The 20,098-nt window shown below is 41.8% G+C and overlaps 1 protein-coding gene across 1 annotated transcript in view; it reads left to right on the top strand.

Annotated features, from left to right (window-relative positions):
• Window positions 1–12,751, top strand: part of PGBD5 (piggyBac transposable element derived 5) — a 59,710-nt gene extending 46,959 nt beyond the window's left edge. The window contains exons 6-8 of the mRNA XM_058834100.1: window positions 5,340–5,535; window positions 10,976–11,081; window positions 12,556–12,751. Coding sequence (XP_058690083.1) covers window positions 5,340–5,535; window positions 10,976–11,081; window positions 12,556–12,751 — 498 coding nt within the window. The remainder of the gene's footprint in view (window positions 1–5,339; window positions 5,536–10,975; window positions 11,082–12,555) is intronic.
• Window positions 12,752–20,098: the final 7,347 nt, after the last annotated feature.

Raw genomic sequence — 20,098 nt, 5'->3', positions numbered from 1 at the left:
TACATTTTTAAGGCTACCAAACCAATGATGCAAAATGTGAGTTTAAAAAAATGCAGAGGATTACACACATACTCTTTATACCCAAGATGAAGTGTTAAGGTTTTTAAATGTAGAGACTGACAGCTTGACTGAATTCATCCTTTATGCTCAGCTAGAGAAGGATAAAGATGATCTGGCATGGTCCATTTGGTCAGTAACCCTGATGAAAAAGATACATGGCTGCTAAACCAGCTGAGTGTTTATTACTTTGGATAATTCAGATTGTTCACAGAATTGAATTCATAGGCTTTACACTGCACAGATCATTCAAATTAATGGTTTCTAGCAGGTAACAAATTCAGTAATGTCTTTTTAAAACATGTGATTTTAACTTACTATCTGTTCAAATATGCTAATGCAATACTGAGATTTCATTGTAGTTCGTGATTTGTTATATAGCTTCATGAGACTTTATGATCTCTGACAGCTGCCTCCAAAATTAAATTTCAGATCTGGTACACACTATCACCTTCCTAGGGGTGAAGCTATGAGGTGGGTGGAAGGTGGACACTGAGAGAGCAGATTTTTTGACTTTGCAGTATAGAGAGCATGGCACTTCTACCTAAAGAAGATAATGAAGAGAAAAGTGTTTCTGTTTGATAAGGTAATAGAATTGTCTGCATTTGCCATGAGCAGCTAGGGTCTAGTTCAGAGGTTTTGCAGGGGAATGTTGAGCTGGAAAGACTGTGGTGCACTAGGAGAGGTGAGATGCTTGAGATGTCAAGCTGTGGTGAAGTCAGTAAGAGTCTTGGAGGAGATGGTGCTTATTGACTCTGCTGCAAAGCAGATTGTGCACTGCCAGCACCTGCTGGGATCCTGCTGCATTAGCAGTACATTTGGGGAGAGGCAAGCAAAGAAGCCTGGACTGGACAGAGAGATCTCTCCTGATCTACCACAGAGTCTGTTTCAGCAATGAAGTCAATGTTGGGGTTTTTTGGTGTGTGACACTTTCTTGGTGTGTGACTTTAGCTAAACCTGAGCAGAGTGTCACCATGACCAGAAAGTGTCATGAGAGCCTGTTGAAAAGCATCTATGCTCAGGTGCCCATGACAGTTCAAGACCCATTCTTAAACTGATACATTTACTTTTTTGTTATTCAGGAAGATTAAATTTCTGGGCTAGAGCAGATCCAGTAGTAGAAAGATCCCATTGAGAGCCAAAATCAAAAAGAAATTGGAATTGGTCTTAACTGCTTTATTTTGTTTGGGGGTTTCATGACTATCAACAGAGAAATAGGGAAAGATATTTAAATAAGTTCATGCTTGGAAGCCATAAACTTTCTGGAAACATGAAAGTTTGAAGGCAACTAAATGCAATTCTGGAAAATCTGAAAAGTCACTCACTAAAACTCTTTATTAGTTCCTTTCAAAATTCTTGATGGAAAGGAGTTGGGGGTCTTGGTAACCAGCACGCTGAACCTGAGTCAGCAGCATGCCCTGGCAGCCAAGGCATGTGTTAACGCTGTCCTGGGCTGTGTTAACAGGAGTGTAGCCTGTAGGTCAAGGGAGGTGATTATTGCCTCCTAGAGCTTTAGACAACATGCCCCCAGTACAAGAATACTCTGTAGACAAATGTACTCTGATGTGGGGAGGGAGCTGTTCTTGTTCAGGTTGAGAAGAGGCTTTGGGGGGATGCAAAAGCAGCCTTATGCTACCCTCTCATGAGAATGGAGCTGGCTCTTTACAGTGGTGCACTGTGGAAGGACAAAAAAACCCCCAAAAACATATTTAGGCTGAAACATAAGATGTTCAGACTAGATGCAGTATTTTTCCTGAGGGCAGTGAAGCAGGATGCACAGACAGGGCGTGTAATCTCTGTCCTTGGAAGTTTACAAGCCCAGACAAGATAAAGCCCTGAATGGCACTGTCTGGCCTCAGAACTCACCCATGTCTGTCAGGGGCTGGGATTAGAGACCTCCTGAGTTGTTTTTCAGCCTGAACTATTCTTTAATCCGTAGGATCCTGTGATCCTATAAAAAATTTTGTGAAACCTTGACTATCATTCACTTTTCCTCACCCTAGCCCACACATACATAATTGTTAAAGACAATAATGCTCTCTCTTTATTGAGAGCCTGTGGTGTAACACCTTCACTGTACAACAGCAGACAATAGTGTGCCTTGTAATATAAAGGGATGTCAGTGAACATGATTCTAAGACCTACGTGAAGATACCGAGAACTGAAAAAACTTCAGAAAATAAGATAGAACACTTTGATCTTTTTCAAAATCAAAACCCTGAATAGACCTCTTTTTTTTTTTTCCCGGGGACATACAAAGAATTTCTCTCACTGGCCTCTGAATAGAACTGGAAACCTGCACTGAAATGCCCCAGATTCTCTGTTCTGTGAACAGACAGCTGTCACTGCTGTTTGCTGTGACATTCATTCATAGTCACATCCCTTTTTCCCCCTCTCTAAGCATTAGTAATGTCCTTTGTAGAGGACAAAACCTCCTAAGGGCCCATGTTCTTTGCTTCCCTTAAACGTGTGGTCCCTGAAAGTCCCTTCTGCATGTTCTGAACCAGCAGGAGCAGCTGGCTGTGTTCTGCAGAGGGGCTGGTGTTGGCAAAGCTGGAAGAGCTGCCAGCCTGGTTAACCATGGCATTCCCAGAAGATTTACAGGATCCTGCAACTCCAGCACATGAACTAAAGCAAGCTCTCTTTTGCTCCTCATAGCAGCCCCGCCCTGGTTTCCTAGCTCTGACTTGACCCAGTGTTGCATGCAGACTAAATGATTGCAGGATGTGTATTTTTGCCTGAATTAGCTCAAGCCTGATGGCCTTTTTGAACTATACTAGTGAAGATGTGGTGAAACAGGCTTCAGCACAAGCTCTATGGAGGCTGGAGACTCTGGGAATGAGTTTTGGGTGACTACACCACATTTCTTCTTTTTTTCTAAACTATTTTAGGTATATTCATTTATACTGCACCTACAGTCTAAGAAGACCAGAGAACAACCTGTTTCCACTGACTCCTGTGTGTGCAGCAAACACCTGTTGTGATTCTGATTTAATTACACACAAAAACTTCATTAAGCCAGATGGGTGTAATTTTTGTTGCTTCCATTGCTATAGTAACTGGGTGGTTTTAAAAACCCCTACAGCAGATTAAGGGTTTTGTCCATGATCAGAGATGCTAGTAAATCTGCAGAAGTGCTGCACATTTCTAGGCTGTACAGCAGGAAGGCTACACGATGTGTTCCTTAGAGAGAAAATTGTTCCCATTATTCTGCATGAGGAGTGAAACATCTGCTGGAAGTTTTCTGCAGGCTTATTGCTATAATAAAAGGAAAGGCTACAACTAATTATGATGGGATCTCAGAGATGGCTGTTGCTGTTTTGAAGCTCTAGCACAACAATGTAGTTATTAGCTTCGTTTTATTCCATTGCAGTCTCCTGGAAAAAGTATCACATTTCAATGAATAACAAACTCTGGGCAGCTAAGGAGATTCTTCTCAGGTTTGCTTGTTATCAGAGCAGGAAGATCTTAATGTTGGCTAGAAGAAAGCTTTATAAATGTTTGCTATGTTAATGGCAAAGTCTGCAGGTACATGGCCTACACTGTTTGGGTACCTCTTAGCAACAGAAGAAATTTTTAAAAAGAAAAATAAAAAATCAGCTTTCCACTAGAGATGCAGTTCCCTCTATAATGACTGTAAGCCTGTTGTCATCAGGCTTTTCTCGTTTGTGGAAGGAACTTACAGATTTCCAGGGATTGATTCATTCATTAGAAATAACTGGTGTAGTGCAGGTTTCTCCCTTGAGAACAAAGTTTTCCCATTGCTGTGTTGGTTGACCTTCTTCTCTCAAAGGTGGTTTAAATTTCTGATGGAAGAGCTGTAGCTCCTTGTACATCTGCCCACAGCAACTGGACCAATGCATGAGTATATGCAATTAATTTATTAGTACTCCTGTAGTGTCCGTGAGCTGTTGAGTGGATGCTCAGCATGCCAATCACTATATGGACCAAAGGCTGCACCTGCACTCAAGAACTTAGGTGCTTCCAGAAAGACAGAGGCAGATGAGCCACATAAATGGAAATCCAGGAACAGAGGTAATATGTTTATGGAAACATAAGAACAGAGGTACTGTGTTTAGGGGAAGACAGACACTGCATTCTGACTTTGCATTTTCGGTGTAAGGATATCATGCAAAATTCAGCATGATGGAAAATTTGATCAAGCAGACTTAGCTGACAGATGAGCTTTAAACCACCACAAGATGTGCACAGATGTCACCTGCTTCCATGCCCACTGTTTTTTTCCACTCAAATGGGTTAACACAAAACTGAGGGAGACGATGGAAATTTCCATCCAAGATTTCTTTGAGTCAGGGGAAAATTTGATCGAGAAGATCTGCTTCTCTTGGACTAACAGAAACAGGCTGTTAGTATTTCACAGCCTAATGGAAAATTTAGGTATTGTTGTTAATGTTGTTTTCAAACCTTGTTTGTGCCCACCTGGCTGTATTGAGATTCATTTTGTGGTGTTAGATTTTATTCATTGCCTCTTTCACATATGAAAAGGCCAAGAAGCTGTGAGCAACAGACTGTCTCCTGCAAGAGCCTCTGGTGTCCTTGCAGGACAAGATCAGTGCTTGTTTTAGTGCCCTGAAATAAGTTTTCACTGAACTTGAATTTCCATCTTCTCTATCCTTCTGGCATGTGCATTTTTTAAAATCAACCAGTGGTTTTAGTGGTTTTTAGCTGCTTAAGCAGCATTTCCTTAGAAAAGCAGATGATGCAGGTGCAAGGAGCATTGAACTAAAAACCAAGAACATGGCAGCACAGTGAAGCAGTAGATTAAACTATTGTGACTAAAAGCATCATAGGAGTCATGTAGGAGAAATTATTTCAGTTAACTTCTGAGATGCTATAGCTTTCCCTACCTCCCTGCTCCCTCCAAAATTTATTCTGTTAGTTAAATATCCAAGCTTCTCTTGGATCATAAATTCTGATCTGTCCTATAATGCATATCACCACTGGGGGATTTTTGGGACCAATTTTCAACATGGTGTAATGTTAAACACAGATCGTAGGTGTTACAGCTAGGAAAATACCCTGAATTTTTTTTCATGTTGTTTCATTGTTAACAGTGCAGGAGGTGTCAATACATTTCAATGCAAGATCAAGCTTTCTGCATTTGTCTGTAGGACACAAATCTTTGGTGTTACAGGAGAAAACCAGTTGGCTGACATCTGTTGGACTAGAAGGTTGTAGGGAGAGTTCTTGCAGAGCTGGTTTTGCTCTCTGGGTCCATGCAGTGGCTTGCTTATAGGGAATGTGTTTGTTCACATGCAGAGATTTACTGCTGTGGGTTGCTGAGCACCAGGAAGAGCGACTGCACAGGCCTACCTCCATCCATGCTGAACAATTCTGCAACTCCACAGTCCAGAGGACAGTACAGAATAAGAATGAAGGGAAACATGTCATTGATTTGCTGGTACAATAAAGGGCACTTTCGTTTTCTGACCAACGCCTATTCTCCAGTTCAACAAGGTAAGCAATATTCCTGCTTCTCATCTCCAAAGTGCACATGCTTTATGTCACAAGCCAAAGTGAGTCACTGAGACTGATAATAAGCCTGAACAAAGAGCTTGATTGTAACTGATCATACCTCCTAGATAAACAGTAGCTGTAGTGATTACTTCCCTTTTGTATCTTCATACAGCTATTCTTTCTTTCCCACACAAAGGTTAAAAAGCCTATTGCTAATGCAGCCTCCTTGCCTGAGCTGGTGGAGGCACTATCCTTTCAGGGATAAAGATTATATCTTTGCTGATGGTCAGAGAAAAGAAGGTGATTACTGCATAGGATGATATTAGCCTCATTTGCAAAGCATCTTGTAGGATTGCTGCTATGGAAAACTAAATAAACATTGTGATGTACTTTGAACTCCAAAGCAGACCCTACAATTAATTTTTCTTATCTAGTAAAAACTTAGCCACAAACAAGTATCTTTTTTGCCAGAAGTAGACATGATTAAGGTTTTCTGCTGTATGTTAAACTGATTTTGGCAGTCGATGAAAAGAAACCAAAACAGATAATTTGGATAGTTCAAATAATTACAGAGAGCTTCTTGCTATGGAAATATTTTCCTTTTTGAAAGTATAAGATAGTTTTAAGAACATTTGGAAACTTCTGTAAGATGCAATGACTAACTAACTTCTTGAAATTAGTTTTTCAGTAAGAATGTTATTTCAGTTTCTTACAATTTTTATGATTCAGATTTGTGTATAACTGCCAGAGACAAATGAATATAACATAAACATTTAAATATAAAGCCACCAATTCAGAGGCATCTTCTACAGTCATTTTCTGAATCCTTAGCAACTCTCACATGTGTGTATAGATTACAGAGACAAAGCTAAGGCCTAGAATTACTGTATGATAAAGCTGAGAAAGCTGACTTCATGTGTTGTTCAGTGCCTTGGCAGAAGGCTCATTGCCTTAGCAAAGCATGGCTGACCCTGGAGAATTGTGCTGGGCATCCCAGAAGAGTGAGGACTTGGTGATTCAGATGGACTGATATCTGAGCACAGATGCTGAAAATATGTATGTGAAGGAAGTATGACACTTGGAGACCCTGCTGAAGCCAGTCTCTGGAGCAATGTAGCTCCCCGTGAGGGGCTTTCACCATCAGGATTTGTGCTGTTTTTGCTGGATTTAGATTATTCAGCAGCACTAACTGGACAAGAGTCATCATTACAAACTGCTACTTGTTTTTTACAGACTAGCATGGAGCATTTGGTTATAATTAATAAATATTAGGAAAATAATCTGTTTGTAAACATCAGTGTTAACTGCCCTGTTAAAAAGAGGAGCAAAAGCAGTCTGTGCTGGCAGCATCCTTTAAAAGCAGCAAACAGAGGTGCAAGCTGTTGTTCTTGTGATTGACCTTGGGTTTGTTTTGGCATAGATGGGATTGTAGGTGGTGTGTGTGAAGTATTTATGATTACGACCTTTGTGTGTGATGGACAAGGCTTTCCCAACTCATTGCTCACCAAATGCTGGCTGGGACAGTTGACATAGTTCACTGTGAATCAGAGCAGAAAACAGAGACTGGCTTTTTAAAGAGTGATGCTGGGCAAAGAGTCTCTAGCAGGGACATGGGAACAGATGGAAGCTTGGTGGGAAGGCAAGAGACCAGATTGCTTGCCTCTGATTTGGCATCACTAAAGTCAGTGCAGCAAAGATAGTTTAAACCAACTCAAGAGAAGCTGGACCACCAGTCTCCTCTAAGGCATGTAAATATAGAGGAGGAAGAGGAGAAATCTGTGCTTCTTGAGGCAGGCCTGTAGCACAGACATGCTCAGCACGTGTTACATGGGAGAGGAGGTAGTTTAACAGGGTTAAAACCCACACAGGTTTTAACAACAGTGGGGTTGTCTGGTGATGCACAGTGCATGTTTGCCCTTGGCTGAATGTAAATGTGCACAGGCTGGAGGAGGCCATGAAGAGAAAACCTTAAAAACAGAAGGCAAGAGATGGTCAACAGAACACTTAGGATGAGAAAAGAGGTGGAGATGGCTAATAATGAACTATTTATTGCAATTTGAAGAAAAGTCAAGAGGGTAAATCTTGCCTGCACTTGGAGTGCAAATCCCACCCAAGCCAGAAGCACCAGGAGGGCAGTAAACTTGTCAGAGCAGATCTGTGAATACTATTCTTAGATGCAGCAGGTCATTTATTATGGATGTTTTAAACCAGCATGTCATAATACATCATCTCAGATACTCAAGGATGGATCTAATTCCTTTAGTCTTGCTAAAGGAGAGTAAGCACATATCCAGCTTCAAGATACTGATATCAAGTATGTAGTTTCTGCCTCGAATGAAATCCAGTCAGATTTTTAATTGTTCTTAAACTTTAATTTTTCCTTGTGCTTGTATTACAGAAGTGAGAATTCAAAAGAGATTGGGACCCCCAGAGATTAAAAAGTTACCTTATTCTAAAGCAGGTCATCTGTGTGCTGGCCCAAATCTTCCCATCTGTGTGACAAGGCTGCATTTTGGTTTTTCACTCTAGATCTGGTGCCCACTTCCCCAGCATCTTCGCTGTTGTGTTCTTTTCTACCTTTCATGTGTAGCACGATGGAGCAGGCTGCAACCTCACTTGCTGCACAGTTGGATGACCACAATAACATCTTCAGCAAAAAACTGTTGAACCCAAGATCTTTTTAAGTAGCTTCTTTCTGAGAAGACCTTCCACAGGTGCTTTTCACCAACTAGTTGTACTTAAAAGCTCAACAGTCAATAACTAAGCATAGAAAACTGCTGAATGTCAGCAATCCAGATAAAGAACTGTAAGAAATCAAAGTCCTGATAAAAAGCCAGATAGCACTTGAGTCATGCAATGCCCCTTCTTTTATATTGTTATGAAATCTCAGGGTTTGACAAGATGGATGCAAGTGCTGGTGTATTAGTGGGACTCCCATTTTTAAAAAAGTATGATTCTAGATAGGCTTAGGGTAAGTGTTTTGAGGAAACAAACATATGTAAACCTTTGTCTTTTGGCTTGTTTTATTTGAGATAGTATTTCCCAAGCTTTGCTTCACAAGCATACAGCTTAAAAATTCAAATTAAAAAGATAAAAGAGTTAGAAGAACCCCAAACCCAGAAGCTGGTGCCTTTCTATGATGACAGGATGGAGGCTGGCAGTCAGCATGCTTTCCAGCATGGAAGCAAAGGCAGGCTGTGGCTGCAGTGCAGGTGGTGTGTTCCCTGGAGTGCTGCCAGGGATGGGAACACAGCAGTGCTGGGGGAGGACCAGGAGGGGAAGTGGCTCATCGGATGTGCCAATGAGTCAGCTGGTTCAGGACCACGTGCCACAGAGACCTGCAGCTAGGAATGACCCAGCTCTGGCAGGTGCCTTCCCTGGGAAGGTGGGCTGTGGCTCTGAAACAAGCCTAGGAATGGCTAAAAATAGTATGCCTATAAAGCTTTTTATATTCTCAAAGCAGGGGAATATTATGGGGAATATAATAGGAAGTGATAGATAGTATATGGTTCTGTCACTGCAATGCATTCTTTTAAAGACAGAATACAAAGCAAATTGCAAAGGAAATACAAACCCTTCAAAGAAAGAGAAGGGGGAGAAAGAGAAGAGAGCAAGAGGAGAAAGAAGGTGATTTTTTTTTTTTTATAACACTTGTACCAGGAACATACTTACCTTCCCTGATGTGATGGCAAGTGATTTTGCAGCACTAATGCAGCAGGCTGGTGGTGTATCAGTTCCTTTTTACCTCATATGTTTAGGACTCATTAAAAGAATCAAAAACACACTATAATATTCACACATCAATGTAATGAAGAATTTTTCTGTTTGATTGGTTTTTCTCCCTGATTCTTGGACTATATTTACACTCAGCTTGAGGAGGCAAAGGTGAAAGGAGAGTGTGTTGAACAGTTCAGAGGTAATATAATTTTGGACTCTTGGAAGATCAGACTTTAAACACCTGAAATAAATTTCTGCATGGCTCAGCTGTAATATGACATTTAGTATGTGTCACATACTGGCTTCAAAATAGAGCCTGCCAGCTAGGACAGCACAGGGGGCTTGACAGAGATAATGGATGGAATGAGACTTCCAGCTGGAGCAATGAAATGGTGAAGTATGTAATCAAAACGTGAGTAGCATTTAAGGGCCCATTGTAAAAGAGTTGGCAGAAGGAAGGCGAAGAAAGTTTTCTTGAAAGCCTGAGAAATGAAAAAGCCAAGGATTGTACCTGTACTGAGATGATGCTGAGAAAGGGTACAACCAAACCTGTGCTTCTCTAGACCTGGAGAAAATAGTGTTGTACCTGAGAGAAGGGAGCCTGGCTCAGCAGTGTGCCGTAGCCGTGGAGTAAGTGCTGCTCCATACCCTGGAGAGCCAACAATTGAAACCTGTGGGGGCATGAGGTCAAAAGTTAGGGAACAGACTCCTATGCTCTAAGGTTGTTTTACCCACCCTTCCTTCCTACAGGGAGCTTTCCCCAGGAAGGAGGAAGAAGGATAGGAGTAAAAAATCAGGAAAGAGCTGGTGGGGTTTCTTAGGAGGGCATTGGACTTACAAATACTGCCCTAGTGTTGGATAAGGCCAGGTCAAAGATAGACCACATGAAAGAATGGGGCCTGTTTCTGGAGTAACCTGCTCTATGCAAAGAGTGGTTGGTAGAAGGCTGCAGGATGGTGCCTGTTGCCTTTCCACAGATATCTGCAGTAGGCAGGATGGCCATCCCCCATGTTGAGCTGAATTACCAAGCCAGCTGACCAGGCAGGACAGGAAGCAGCACTTTCAGGCAGAGAAATGTGTGCTCAGCTCCAGTGAACAGCCTACGGGTGCTTCTGAGCTCTGGCTCCCCACAGCAGGAGCCAGGCTGCTTTTCATTTCAAAGAGACCACAATCACCCACCAGCTTCACTTCTGGCTTCACTGAGTTCAGCCAGTTGGCTCCTTACTGCATTTTCTTCTTTGTGTCAATTGGCACCCACTGAAGAGAAGGGAATGTTGCTCTCGGCCCCCATGGGTGGAGATAAGAAAAGGATTTAATTTCAAGGGACTAATTTGGAACCTCCAGAATTCAAAACATATAACAGCAAGTCGCTGCTCTAGAGGTGACCAAGACCTCTTGTGACCCAAAAAAAGAGACTAATACTGTCTGTAGGGGGCTACTGTGGGACAATGGTAATGTGTGCTTTCCTTTGAATATATGGTAAAGATGTTTGTGTCTAACATCTTTTCATTTCCAACTGAAAAATTATCCCTTTTCTTCCCCTTCCGCTTGCTCAGTGTACTACCTGTGGGAAAAGAAATCAAATTAGCATCTCTGTTTTTTCCAGCTTTAGGGGGAAAACTATCAATAATGTTTATTTTATAAACCACATATAGAAAATATATTTTTCAACTGCTAGAATTATGATGTCAGTTTAAAACTGTTATGTTTCTAATTGATGCAGGAGTTATAATTAAGAGAAAAAGTGGAGAAATTCCATGCCCACTGGCAGTTGAAGCCTTTGCTGCTCACCTTAGCTATATCTGCAAATATGATGATAAATACAGCAAGTAAGTAAGAAGATGTGCATGTTTATGTGTACTTCTTTCACACCTTCTCTGTTGCTGTCAAGTTTGAATTCATGTTGAGCTGAATCTGAGGGCCCAATGCTGCTTTCACTGAGTCTTTGACAGAACTTCTGTTTAAATCAAAGATCAGATGCTGGCTCTGCCCAAAGCAAGAACTGCATTGCTGGTATTGGTTTGGCTCTATCCACCCATCCATCAGTCAAAAAAAAGGAAATATTGAGACACAGGTCCTTTGCATCTTATAAATGACTTTTAAGAAGTGATGGGAGGATGAGCCAGCAGACTAATAGAGAATTCAACAAGGGTCTAGCAGCCCCACAAGTCTCTCAGGCTAACTCAGCTCTCCACCTCTAACAGTAGATGGTTGATAATCTGTCCTGGTGATATTTGCGTCACCTGGAGCCAGAAGAAAAAAGACATTCATTTACACATGTAAAGCTGATCTATATATGATGAGAGAGCAGAATGTGTAACTTTTGGCTCCTGAATTCCAGTTGGTGTCCTTGGTGTTAGCTCTTAATGTAGCAGGGAGGAACAGAAGTGAATAAGAATAGCATTAGTGAAGCTTGGCTGTGGGAATAGCAATGAGGTGCAGAAGATTTCAAGAACTAGAAATTGAGAAGAGAGAAAAAGCAGCACAGATTTTTCAAGCCAGTTCTGGGCAAGGCAGCAAGAATTCAGTAGAATACATGAAAGAGGAGGAGGTGGTCGCTGGAGGATGATGTTGGGATCTGATCTGAGGAAATCAGTGCAGGAAAGAGCTGGGGTAGTAGATTTAAATGGTTACTAAAAAATCAAAGTAGGAAAATGGGAGAAGGGGAAATCTTATGACTGAAGAGAGAATATTCTGGCAGTCCTAGAATTAGTCAGAACCTAAATATAAAGATATCAGTTCTTTCTAGTTCTGCCTTGTGGTCCACCTACCAGCAGTGTACGCTCTTGCTCTACCCCCACATCCTCCCACCTACTGTTGACAGCAGCAGCAATCATTCTTTGCTCACAATAAACATGAGGAGAAGCATCAGCAAGCTTTCCTAAACTGTAATGTAATGTGACTGAGGCTTTTTTTTAGTTACAAATTGAAGGGATTCAGACCTACATCTCCCTCCTCTACATCACAAGGATATTTGTCATGGGTGAGCTCAAGGAATGTTTATCACTACTCCTATTGACATGCAGTGATACAGAGGTGAGAGTATTGCTGCAGTTTGCTTCTGAGAGCAAGGAGGTCTGTTCTTTTACACACTAACAGAAATCTCCAAAATTGTGCAAATTTGCTGTAAATGACTGTCAAATACGTTGTGCAAAATTTCTTTAAATAGTACTTCAACCAGGCATTAAATCCCAAGTCTGCTTCTCCTTTGGGACTGCAGGATCTTTGTCTGGGGTGATTTCTTGCATCCCGGCTGCAATTGTTTGACTGAACAGTGTTTTTCTCTCCTTTCTTGGCTTTTAGGTATTTCATTTCTCACAAACCAAACAAGACCTGGCAACAAGTGTTCTGGTTTGCCATCAGCATCGCTATAAATAATGCCTACATCCTCTACAAAATGTCAGAGGCCTACCATGTGACAAGGTACAGCCGCGCACAGTTTGGTGAAAGACTTGTAAAGGAGCTTCTGGGCTTGGAGGACACCTCACCCACCCATTGATGCTTTGCTCTTGGTGGCGTAGGCAGGGGCTGGAGGGAAAGCAGAAGATACCACACCTGGAGTGGCAAAGCAAGGAACTTGTGACACCACCAGTGCTGTCATCCAAAAATGCCAAGTGATGCCACTAGAGAGGTGCAAACTGTGCTCCTAGTATCAGCTGGATGTAAACATGTCATGCAGAAGGTGGCACTGGAAAAGCTGACACAAAATGCATATGTGAATGCCCTGTGGGAATCTGTACACCCAAAACAGACTTAAATTAGCCATCATCTCAATGCTATTTGTTGAACAGGGTCATCTTGTAAAGTTCCTCTTGGGCCAAGAGCTTGTCAGAAGCTGGCACAGCTCAGCAGTCCTAGACAGGTATTACAGGAAACTCTGCCCTTCCTTGGAGTTACTAAATTGCGGGACAAGCCCCGTGAGGCTGCACTGTGGGCTGTGGCTGAGCGCGGCTGCCATCCCGTGAGGCGTCACTGCCGTCCTCTGCTGGGACAGGCAGAGCAGCCCAGCACAGGAGCACTGCAGCAGGCATCTTGACAAACACCACCTTCACAGGCAGGCAGCCAGGAACTGAAGACCAGTCGTGACTTTTTCTTTCTGTGGTTTTTTTTTTTCCCCCCCCTTGTTTTGTTAATGTAACATAAAACAATTTGATCCCAGTTAGAACACAGGAAAATTAGGAGAAACCAATTACATCAGTGAATTTAAGATGACAAATACATGACACTGATTTTCTTTTTTAACCAGAATGAAATGTTTTATACATAAACAGTGTTTAATACTGTAAGTATTAACAGTGAGTAAACCAGTAAGTAATACTGCCTCACATCTTAACTGCCACGGTCAGTGTACAGGTGAGAAATCAAAATATATTAACTATATTTTTTCTTGATTTCAACTGTATCTTAAATGTTGCTTAAAAAGCTAATGTAATGGACTGTTAAAGTTTTAAGAACAGCAATTTCTTGCTTTTTCTTTGGTAACTGTCAAGACCTTTTTGGTCCACTTTAGAATTTTGTTTGGCACACAGTTGGCAGAGAAAAAAAAGTCACTAATAGCCAAGTGTTTCCCATTATCACTGTGGGGTGTTCTGTAGGAATTCTTTTTGGTAGAGTTCAGGGCTTGTCACAGTAGTTGTAATTAAACAGATTACATGTTTAGCAAAATAACGTAGCATTGTGTCTTAGAGAAGGAAAGAAGTCCAGTTGCAACCAACCTTAAACCTTGTTAAAACAGAGCAAGCTCAAAGAGTTCTTCTGTTTTCAGTGACACTGTAGAGGACAAGCATCATCATGAGCTGGTGGCCAAGGCCATATTTTGGTGCTTGTGGAATTTGGAAGTCACTGGAGTTTCAGAAAGCAATGCCAAGAGAGAGGTATGATTGAAACCAGGGAATCAATACTGAGGAGAAGTACTACCCTGCCCTCTACACTTCATTGATTTCAGTCCACAACTCATCAAAGAACTCCATATTCTGAAGGTTAGCAATGATGAATTGCATTAATTTACAGGGCAAAACCTATGTTGATTAGAGGACCCCAAGCCTGAAAAGTTTTACTCCCAAAGAATGACTCGAGTTGATTCAAGAGGAATGGAGTGAATGATTGATTTATCAGTGTAAAACTTACCAGGTTACATGTATCTATCTGACAAGAGGCAATAGAGGGTAACCAACATAAATGTGGAAACTCCTCAGATTTCATCATTCTGTGAAGTGCAAATGCACAGCATGTAAATAATAACAGAGGAAGAATCCAGCAGGGGTTAGTAAATGAATGACTAGCCCATGGAGTATCCTTGCACTGACACCTTTCTGTTTCCACCAAAGTCTTACTGTTTGGCATAGACCTAGAGGCAGATGTCACCTGGTTGCAAGGAGAGAAGGGGATGGCCAACTCCATGGTGGTTCTGCTCGTGCTACAGCTTGGAGCCTGTCCCACACATCCTGCTCTGCCTGCTAGCTGCACAATGAACAGCAGTGGGATTCCTAAGCCTCCTTTTCACTTCTCAGTCCACAAGGTCTCCAACCAGGAAACGTGAGAGAAAGGACAAAACTTTCTGCACTGAGGCCTCCACAAAAGAAGGGGGTGGGTTTGTACCACTCTAGCCCTTGACAATGCCAAGCTGCACAGGAACCCAAGGATGAGTTCAAAATTTCTTGGCCCTGCAGAGAACTGAGACCACCCCTCTTCAGACTGAGTGTGTTTGATAGCTGGTTCTTGTCAGTCTTCTAAGTATTCAAAGGGAGAAAGCAGCTAGCCTGAAGCATGAAAAATAAATGTTCAGCAATATAAACCTACAGTTTCCTTTTTTTCAGGAAATTACAGAGAGTGTTCTTATTGCTCCCTGCTTCAGACAAAGCCAGCTTATATTGGATCAGGATGTGTAGCTACTAGCTCATTACATCCCATAAATTTATATGGTAGTTAAAACTAGGGCAGTAAGGAAAAGTTTTGCTGAAACTTTGCTGATGGGATGGCTTAAATGAACAGTAGCTGCTTCCTTACACTCCCATGCCATGCTGGGGTATGTGCAGGATACCCATGCGCCCAGCAGACATGGGATAGTTTCCAAGACCACCTTGGAGCCACTTGGCATTTCTGAGGAGTAGGCAGACCACTCTCCAGCTATGTTGTAGGCCCCTGGGATAAATCTGGAGCCCTTGGCCAATTGTTACATAACTATGTATGCTTAAAGGCCTGGATCTAGGCCATCCCATACAGAAAATGCCTTTTCTTTTTTAGGTGACAGTAGGCCTGAGGCCTTGGAATATTTAACTTTTCACCAATGTATGCAGTTAATTATGTGGATTACTTGAGCTCAAATCATGAGATCCTAGCTTTTTGCCTCAGGGACTGGGTCCTGAGTAGTTTTCCCTAGAATTGGTGTTGACGGGGGATTACACAGTGGCTGACTATTACAGGGAAGATGCTTTAGTCTCCTTTGTAAAGGAGAAAAATGAAGACAAAATTATAGCTTTGCAATGAATTTAATTTTCTTAGCCTTAACTATCCCTCATCATTTTGAACTGTTGTTCTTATCATGCACAAACATTCCATAAGTAAGCAAAAATATTTATATATATTTGTATGTACAAAATGCCTGGATTTTGGCTCTTGAAGCCAACAAGCAAAAGCCACCAAAGTCTAGTCTATATCTACAGATGACTCTTCCCCTTCATCTTTTTCTTTTATTGACTGGAAGTGGATAGGACTGGGGAAAGTTAAGATTTCTCCTTGCTGAAAAAGCATCTTGCACTTTTTCTGTTACAACAACCAAGGCAAAGGAATTAAAGAAGATACAGGATAATTTTTAAAAGGCTAAAGTTTGTCAATTGCAGCTCAGCCTTTGTAGGATTATTTCCTTTACTGCAAACTGGCTTGCTCAGATTTGGTTCCCCACCTTCTTGTAACATTAAAGCTTCTCCCTAATTAAAGGGGAGGAAAAAAGTCTCGAAGTAGTGCAAGGATGCTCGTTATAGTGTGTGTGTGTGTCTAATTGTGCAATAGCTTGTGAAATGATAGTTTGGGTTGTTTGTAGCCTTAAGACAATCTGGGTAAGAGATCTGAGAACTCAGCAGTAGGTAAAATGCAGTCGAAATGCCGACCAGGTCACAGAGCAACGTCTCTAAACTTTTTCAGGAAAAAAAAGAAGTTTGACACTGAAGTAGTGAAGGGACCACAGCACAGCTCCTTTCTCTCCTTCTGAATTGAATTTTCACTGACTGACATGTACTTCTAAAAACTGATAATTACTTGTTCATGGTATGCAAACTTTGTTTCACAGAACTGAGACCACCAGTGAGACGTACCGACCACCTTCTATGCACAGTTCTTTCAGGAAATGTCTGTCGTGCCACGATCCATTCTTGGAAAACATTTCCCAGTGTGTGATACCGCTCTTGCCAGAGCTTAGAGGCCACTGGGAAGTGGTTTCCACTGTTGTCTCAGTTGAAAAATGCTTCAAGGGCTTGCAGGAATTCTGCCACTTTTTACTTCAGCCCATCTATACACTTGACAATAGGGCACAATTTAAAGAAATCTCATCAACATTTTCTGTTTCTATTCTCTATCCCCAGCCCTTCTATATACATTTAGTCTAGGAGTCATGGTTTATAGAAGTACAACTTTGTTTTCTTCAGAGAAAATTGAATTTAGCAACTCAAAAACAGCATTCCTGTTCTTTACCTCCAGCTACATTTCTGTGACCTTTTTTTTTCCTGAAGATGTTATTTTCTTTCTAACAGTTTTTTAGAAGTCTGTCTTGAGCTGGTGAGTAGTGAAAGAGGCCTCCAGTATCTCATTCTTCCACGCCTTAGTCCCCTCGTGCTAGAGCTGATTCACTGACGAGGGGGGGGTTATGCTGCTTTGATAATTCTGTGCATCTCTGGTACTTTCCAAGCAAGGATTGCAAAGTGCTGTAACAACCTCAGCACTCGTGAGACATCATTAGCTTATCAAAGCTCCTCTCCTACCAGACACCAAGGCACAGCCTAGATAAGGGGGGTGGTGAAACTGTAGAGTTTGCATTCCTGCTGATTAAGGCCATGTTCTGTGTTTTCAGTGACTTGGTTCTTGTTCAAAAGCACTTTTCCAAACTAGAAATGACAGCATGCCAAATATCATTTCTCCCTAAGTAAGGGGACTTAGCACAGATTCCTTCATACAGGCTGGCATGAGTCAAAACCAAATTGCACTAAAGGTGAGAGAAAATATGATAAAACGTAGGAGCCCAACAAGCCTAGAGGATCTTAGAAGAGATAAATGGAAAATCTGAAGCTCTGCAATAGTCCAGTAAACAGTGTGAAATTCAGACAAATAATGACTGAGATGAGAAAAGTCACTGAGGCTTAGATGGAATATGAAGTCTTCCATCCACCTCTGTTACAGAGTTTGCCATGGTACTTTCTTCAAGCTCAGATTGATGTAAGATTGGTTGTTTGTAAAACAAGCTCATCTCAGTCTGGCTGAGAAAAACATTCAAGTGTCAAAGGCCTGTTCACAGTTTCACAAAGGCAAGGAACTCTAAGTTCAAAGCAGGTATATATTTGGCCTGCTGTTAACTAGGATACTTGCACCAACACATCACATCATCTACTCAAAAGCAAGCATATCATCAGTGCTACTTGATATATATTCATTCTTGTTCCAATTCTTCATAAACTTACCTTCGTTACCAGAAGCATCATGAACTGGAAGCACCTCTGTATCATCACCTCACTGTTGGGAAGCAGTTGAGAACAGCTGTGCTTTGTAAAAAGAATCTTCTTCTAAGTGACATCTTTGTCTCTCTGGAAATCCAGCCCTGGAGAAGCTTTCTGCCCCACACTTTCCTTTGCTACCCTCATTCCTTGCATTTAAAACATATCCAAAGCATCCCGAAGGTTCTTGGTCAGTCTGGAAGACTTGACAACACAGAGTTGCCCTTCTGTTTACTTTAGCAGCGTGGCTTTGCTGGTCCTTTCTGCTGTTTTGCAGATCTCAGATGAATGAAGCAGGGTATTGTTTCTGCAGGCTGTTCCAATTGCAATCACTGTGAAAGTGTTGTCTACTTTGCTCTACTAGTGCTGCCCCAGCAGGTTTGGATGGACCCCAGAGAGGTTTCAGCAGCACCACACCCACTGCTCCAGCTGTAACATTCCTCAGCTCTGCATTGCTGTCATAGAGAGACCTTTGACAGGGTCTGGGGATTTTCTTTCTGTTTTGCTTTGTTTTTTGAAGCCCTTTCACTCTGATGGGTTTGGTGAACAGCTGTTAGGTATCACGAAAAGGCCTTAAGTGGTAAATCCCTTTTGTATCACACTTTAGAAGTAATAATTGCTTTATTGGATGACAAAGTGGTCCATGTGATGTGTAGTGCGAAAACCTTACCCACAAAAGCATCATTTTCTGTACCTGGAAAACCTTGGATGGCTGGGGGCCCTGGGTGAGGGGCCCAGTGGCAGAGGACTGTCATGCTGTGCTGTAGGACCGTGATGTACAGGACCTGACTGGGGAAAAAAGCTGGGGAGATACAAGATCACAAATTGCAATACAAGCTCCTTGAACAAGGAGACTTCATAGTCAAGCTGGTCTCAGAAGTTTTTCTAGGAAAGGGAAAATGCCAGGCCTGTGCAGTTTGCTCCCAACCCTGGCAACTCTGTTTCTATAATAAACACTCCAGCAAATGCTTCACACTTCAAGTATTTACACTGTGCTCTGGCCATCAGAGCATTTTGACCTATTTCCACCAGGTCCCCCCAGAAAGCCTAGAAATTGAAAAGCAAAGCACAGTGCACTAGGTTCGGCTGTCCAGAACCCCAACCCACTTGTGTCAAAGTAACTTTGTGGTCTTGTTCTCAAATAATCTGTGTCAAGGCATTTGCAAAATGTGACTGCTGAACAATTTGCATGTCTCTGTGAAACATAGTTTCTCATTTGATGGAAAACAGGTTGCAGGTCTCTCAGACTTATTTTGCAACCTGGATTTTTCTTCTGGACATAAACCGAATCTTTACTTGGTATTTCAGTACTGAAATAAAAAAACAGCTTGATCCCATGGTCTGCGGTGATGTAAGAGATAACAAAACTCAGGTTTATGCCAATGATTAATCTGATCCTGTAAAGGTGAGGCTAATCAGCATGGTCCAACACGAGGAGGAGTTCAAGGGTAACAGTGAGTTTGAGAAGGCAGAAGAAAGTTCAGAGGATGGGCACGTGGAGGGAGAGGAGCCAGGTGATCCCTTCTAACTCTCATCATTCCAGCATGTTTACCCCCTTCTCCTGCTGCCTTTGAATTAAAAGAAAAGGTTGATGTTTAACATAACCAGTCTGCATAGCTGATTTAGTAACACAAACCCTGCTTTAGCTACATCCCTGGCCTCACTGCAGGCCTTTCCTTAGACTGTACATGTTCAGTAGTCATCAGCCTTGGAGTCACAGCACTGCTGCATGTCAGCACAGCATGGAAGCTAAAGATCATGGAAGCACCACAGTAGAAACAGGAACAGTGGGGATTCCAGAGAAGGAGTCTCCCCCTCGACATTTTGTTTTCATTTATTTTTCAATGTGTGCAACTTACATTCCATCAAATGCAGTGACAGTTCCAAATGCGAAGATGGGCCTTAGCTGGCTGAGTGCTTTCAAGACCGCTGGGCTGTGCTCACACCATCAGCAACTGCAGTTCTGTTGCAAAGTTCCATATTCTTTATAATTCTAAAGATTTCTGTTGAAAACATAAATTACAGAGGTAAAGTATTCACTGTAAATGACTTTTTTTTTTTTTTTTTTCATTTTAAAAATCTTCTCAGAGCAATTTTATAACAGCCAAGTCTTTCAGGAAATGCAGGTGTGTGACCTCTTCACAGTA

Source organism: Poecile atricapillus, chromosome 3, assembly GCF_030490865.1.
Source record: "Poecile atricapillus isolate bPoeAtr1 chromosome 3, bPoeAtr1.hap1, whole genome shotgun sequence".
Lineage (NCBI taxonomy): Eukaryota > Metazoa > Chordata > Aves > Passeriformes > Paridae > Poecile > Poecile atricapillus.
Note: the sequence above shows the minus strand (reverse complement) of the source record. Positions and strands in the feature narration are given on the sequence as shown.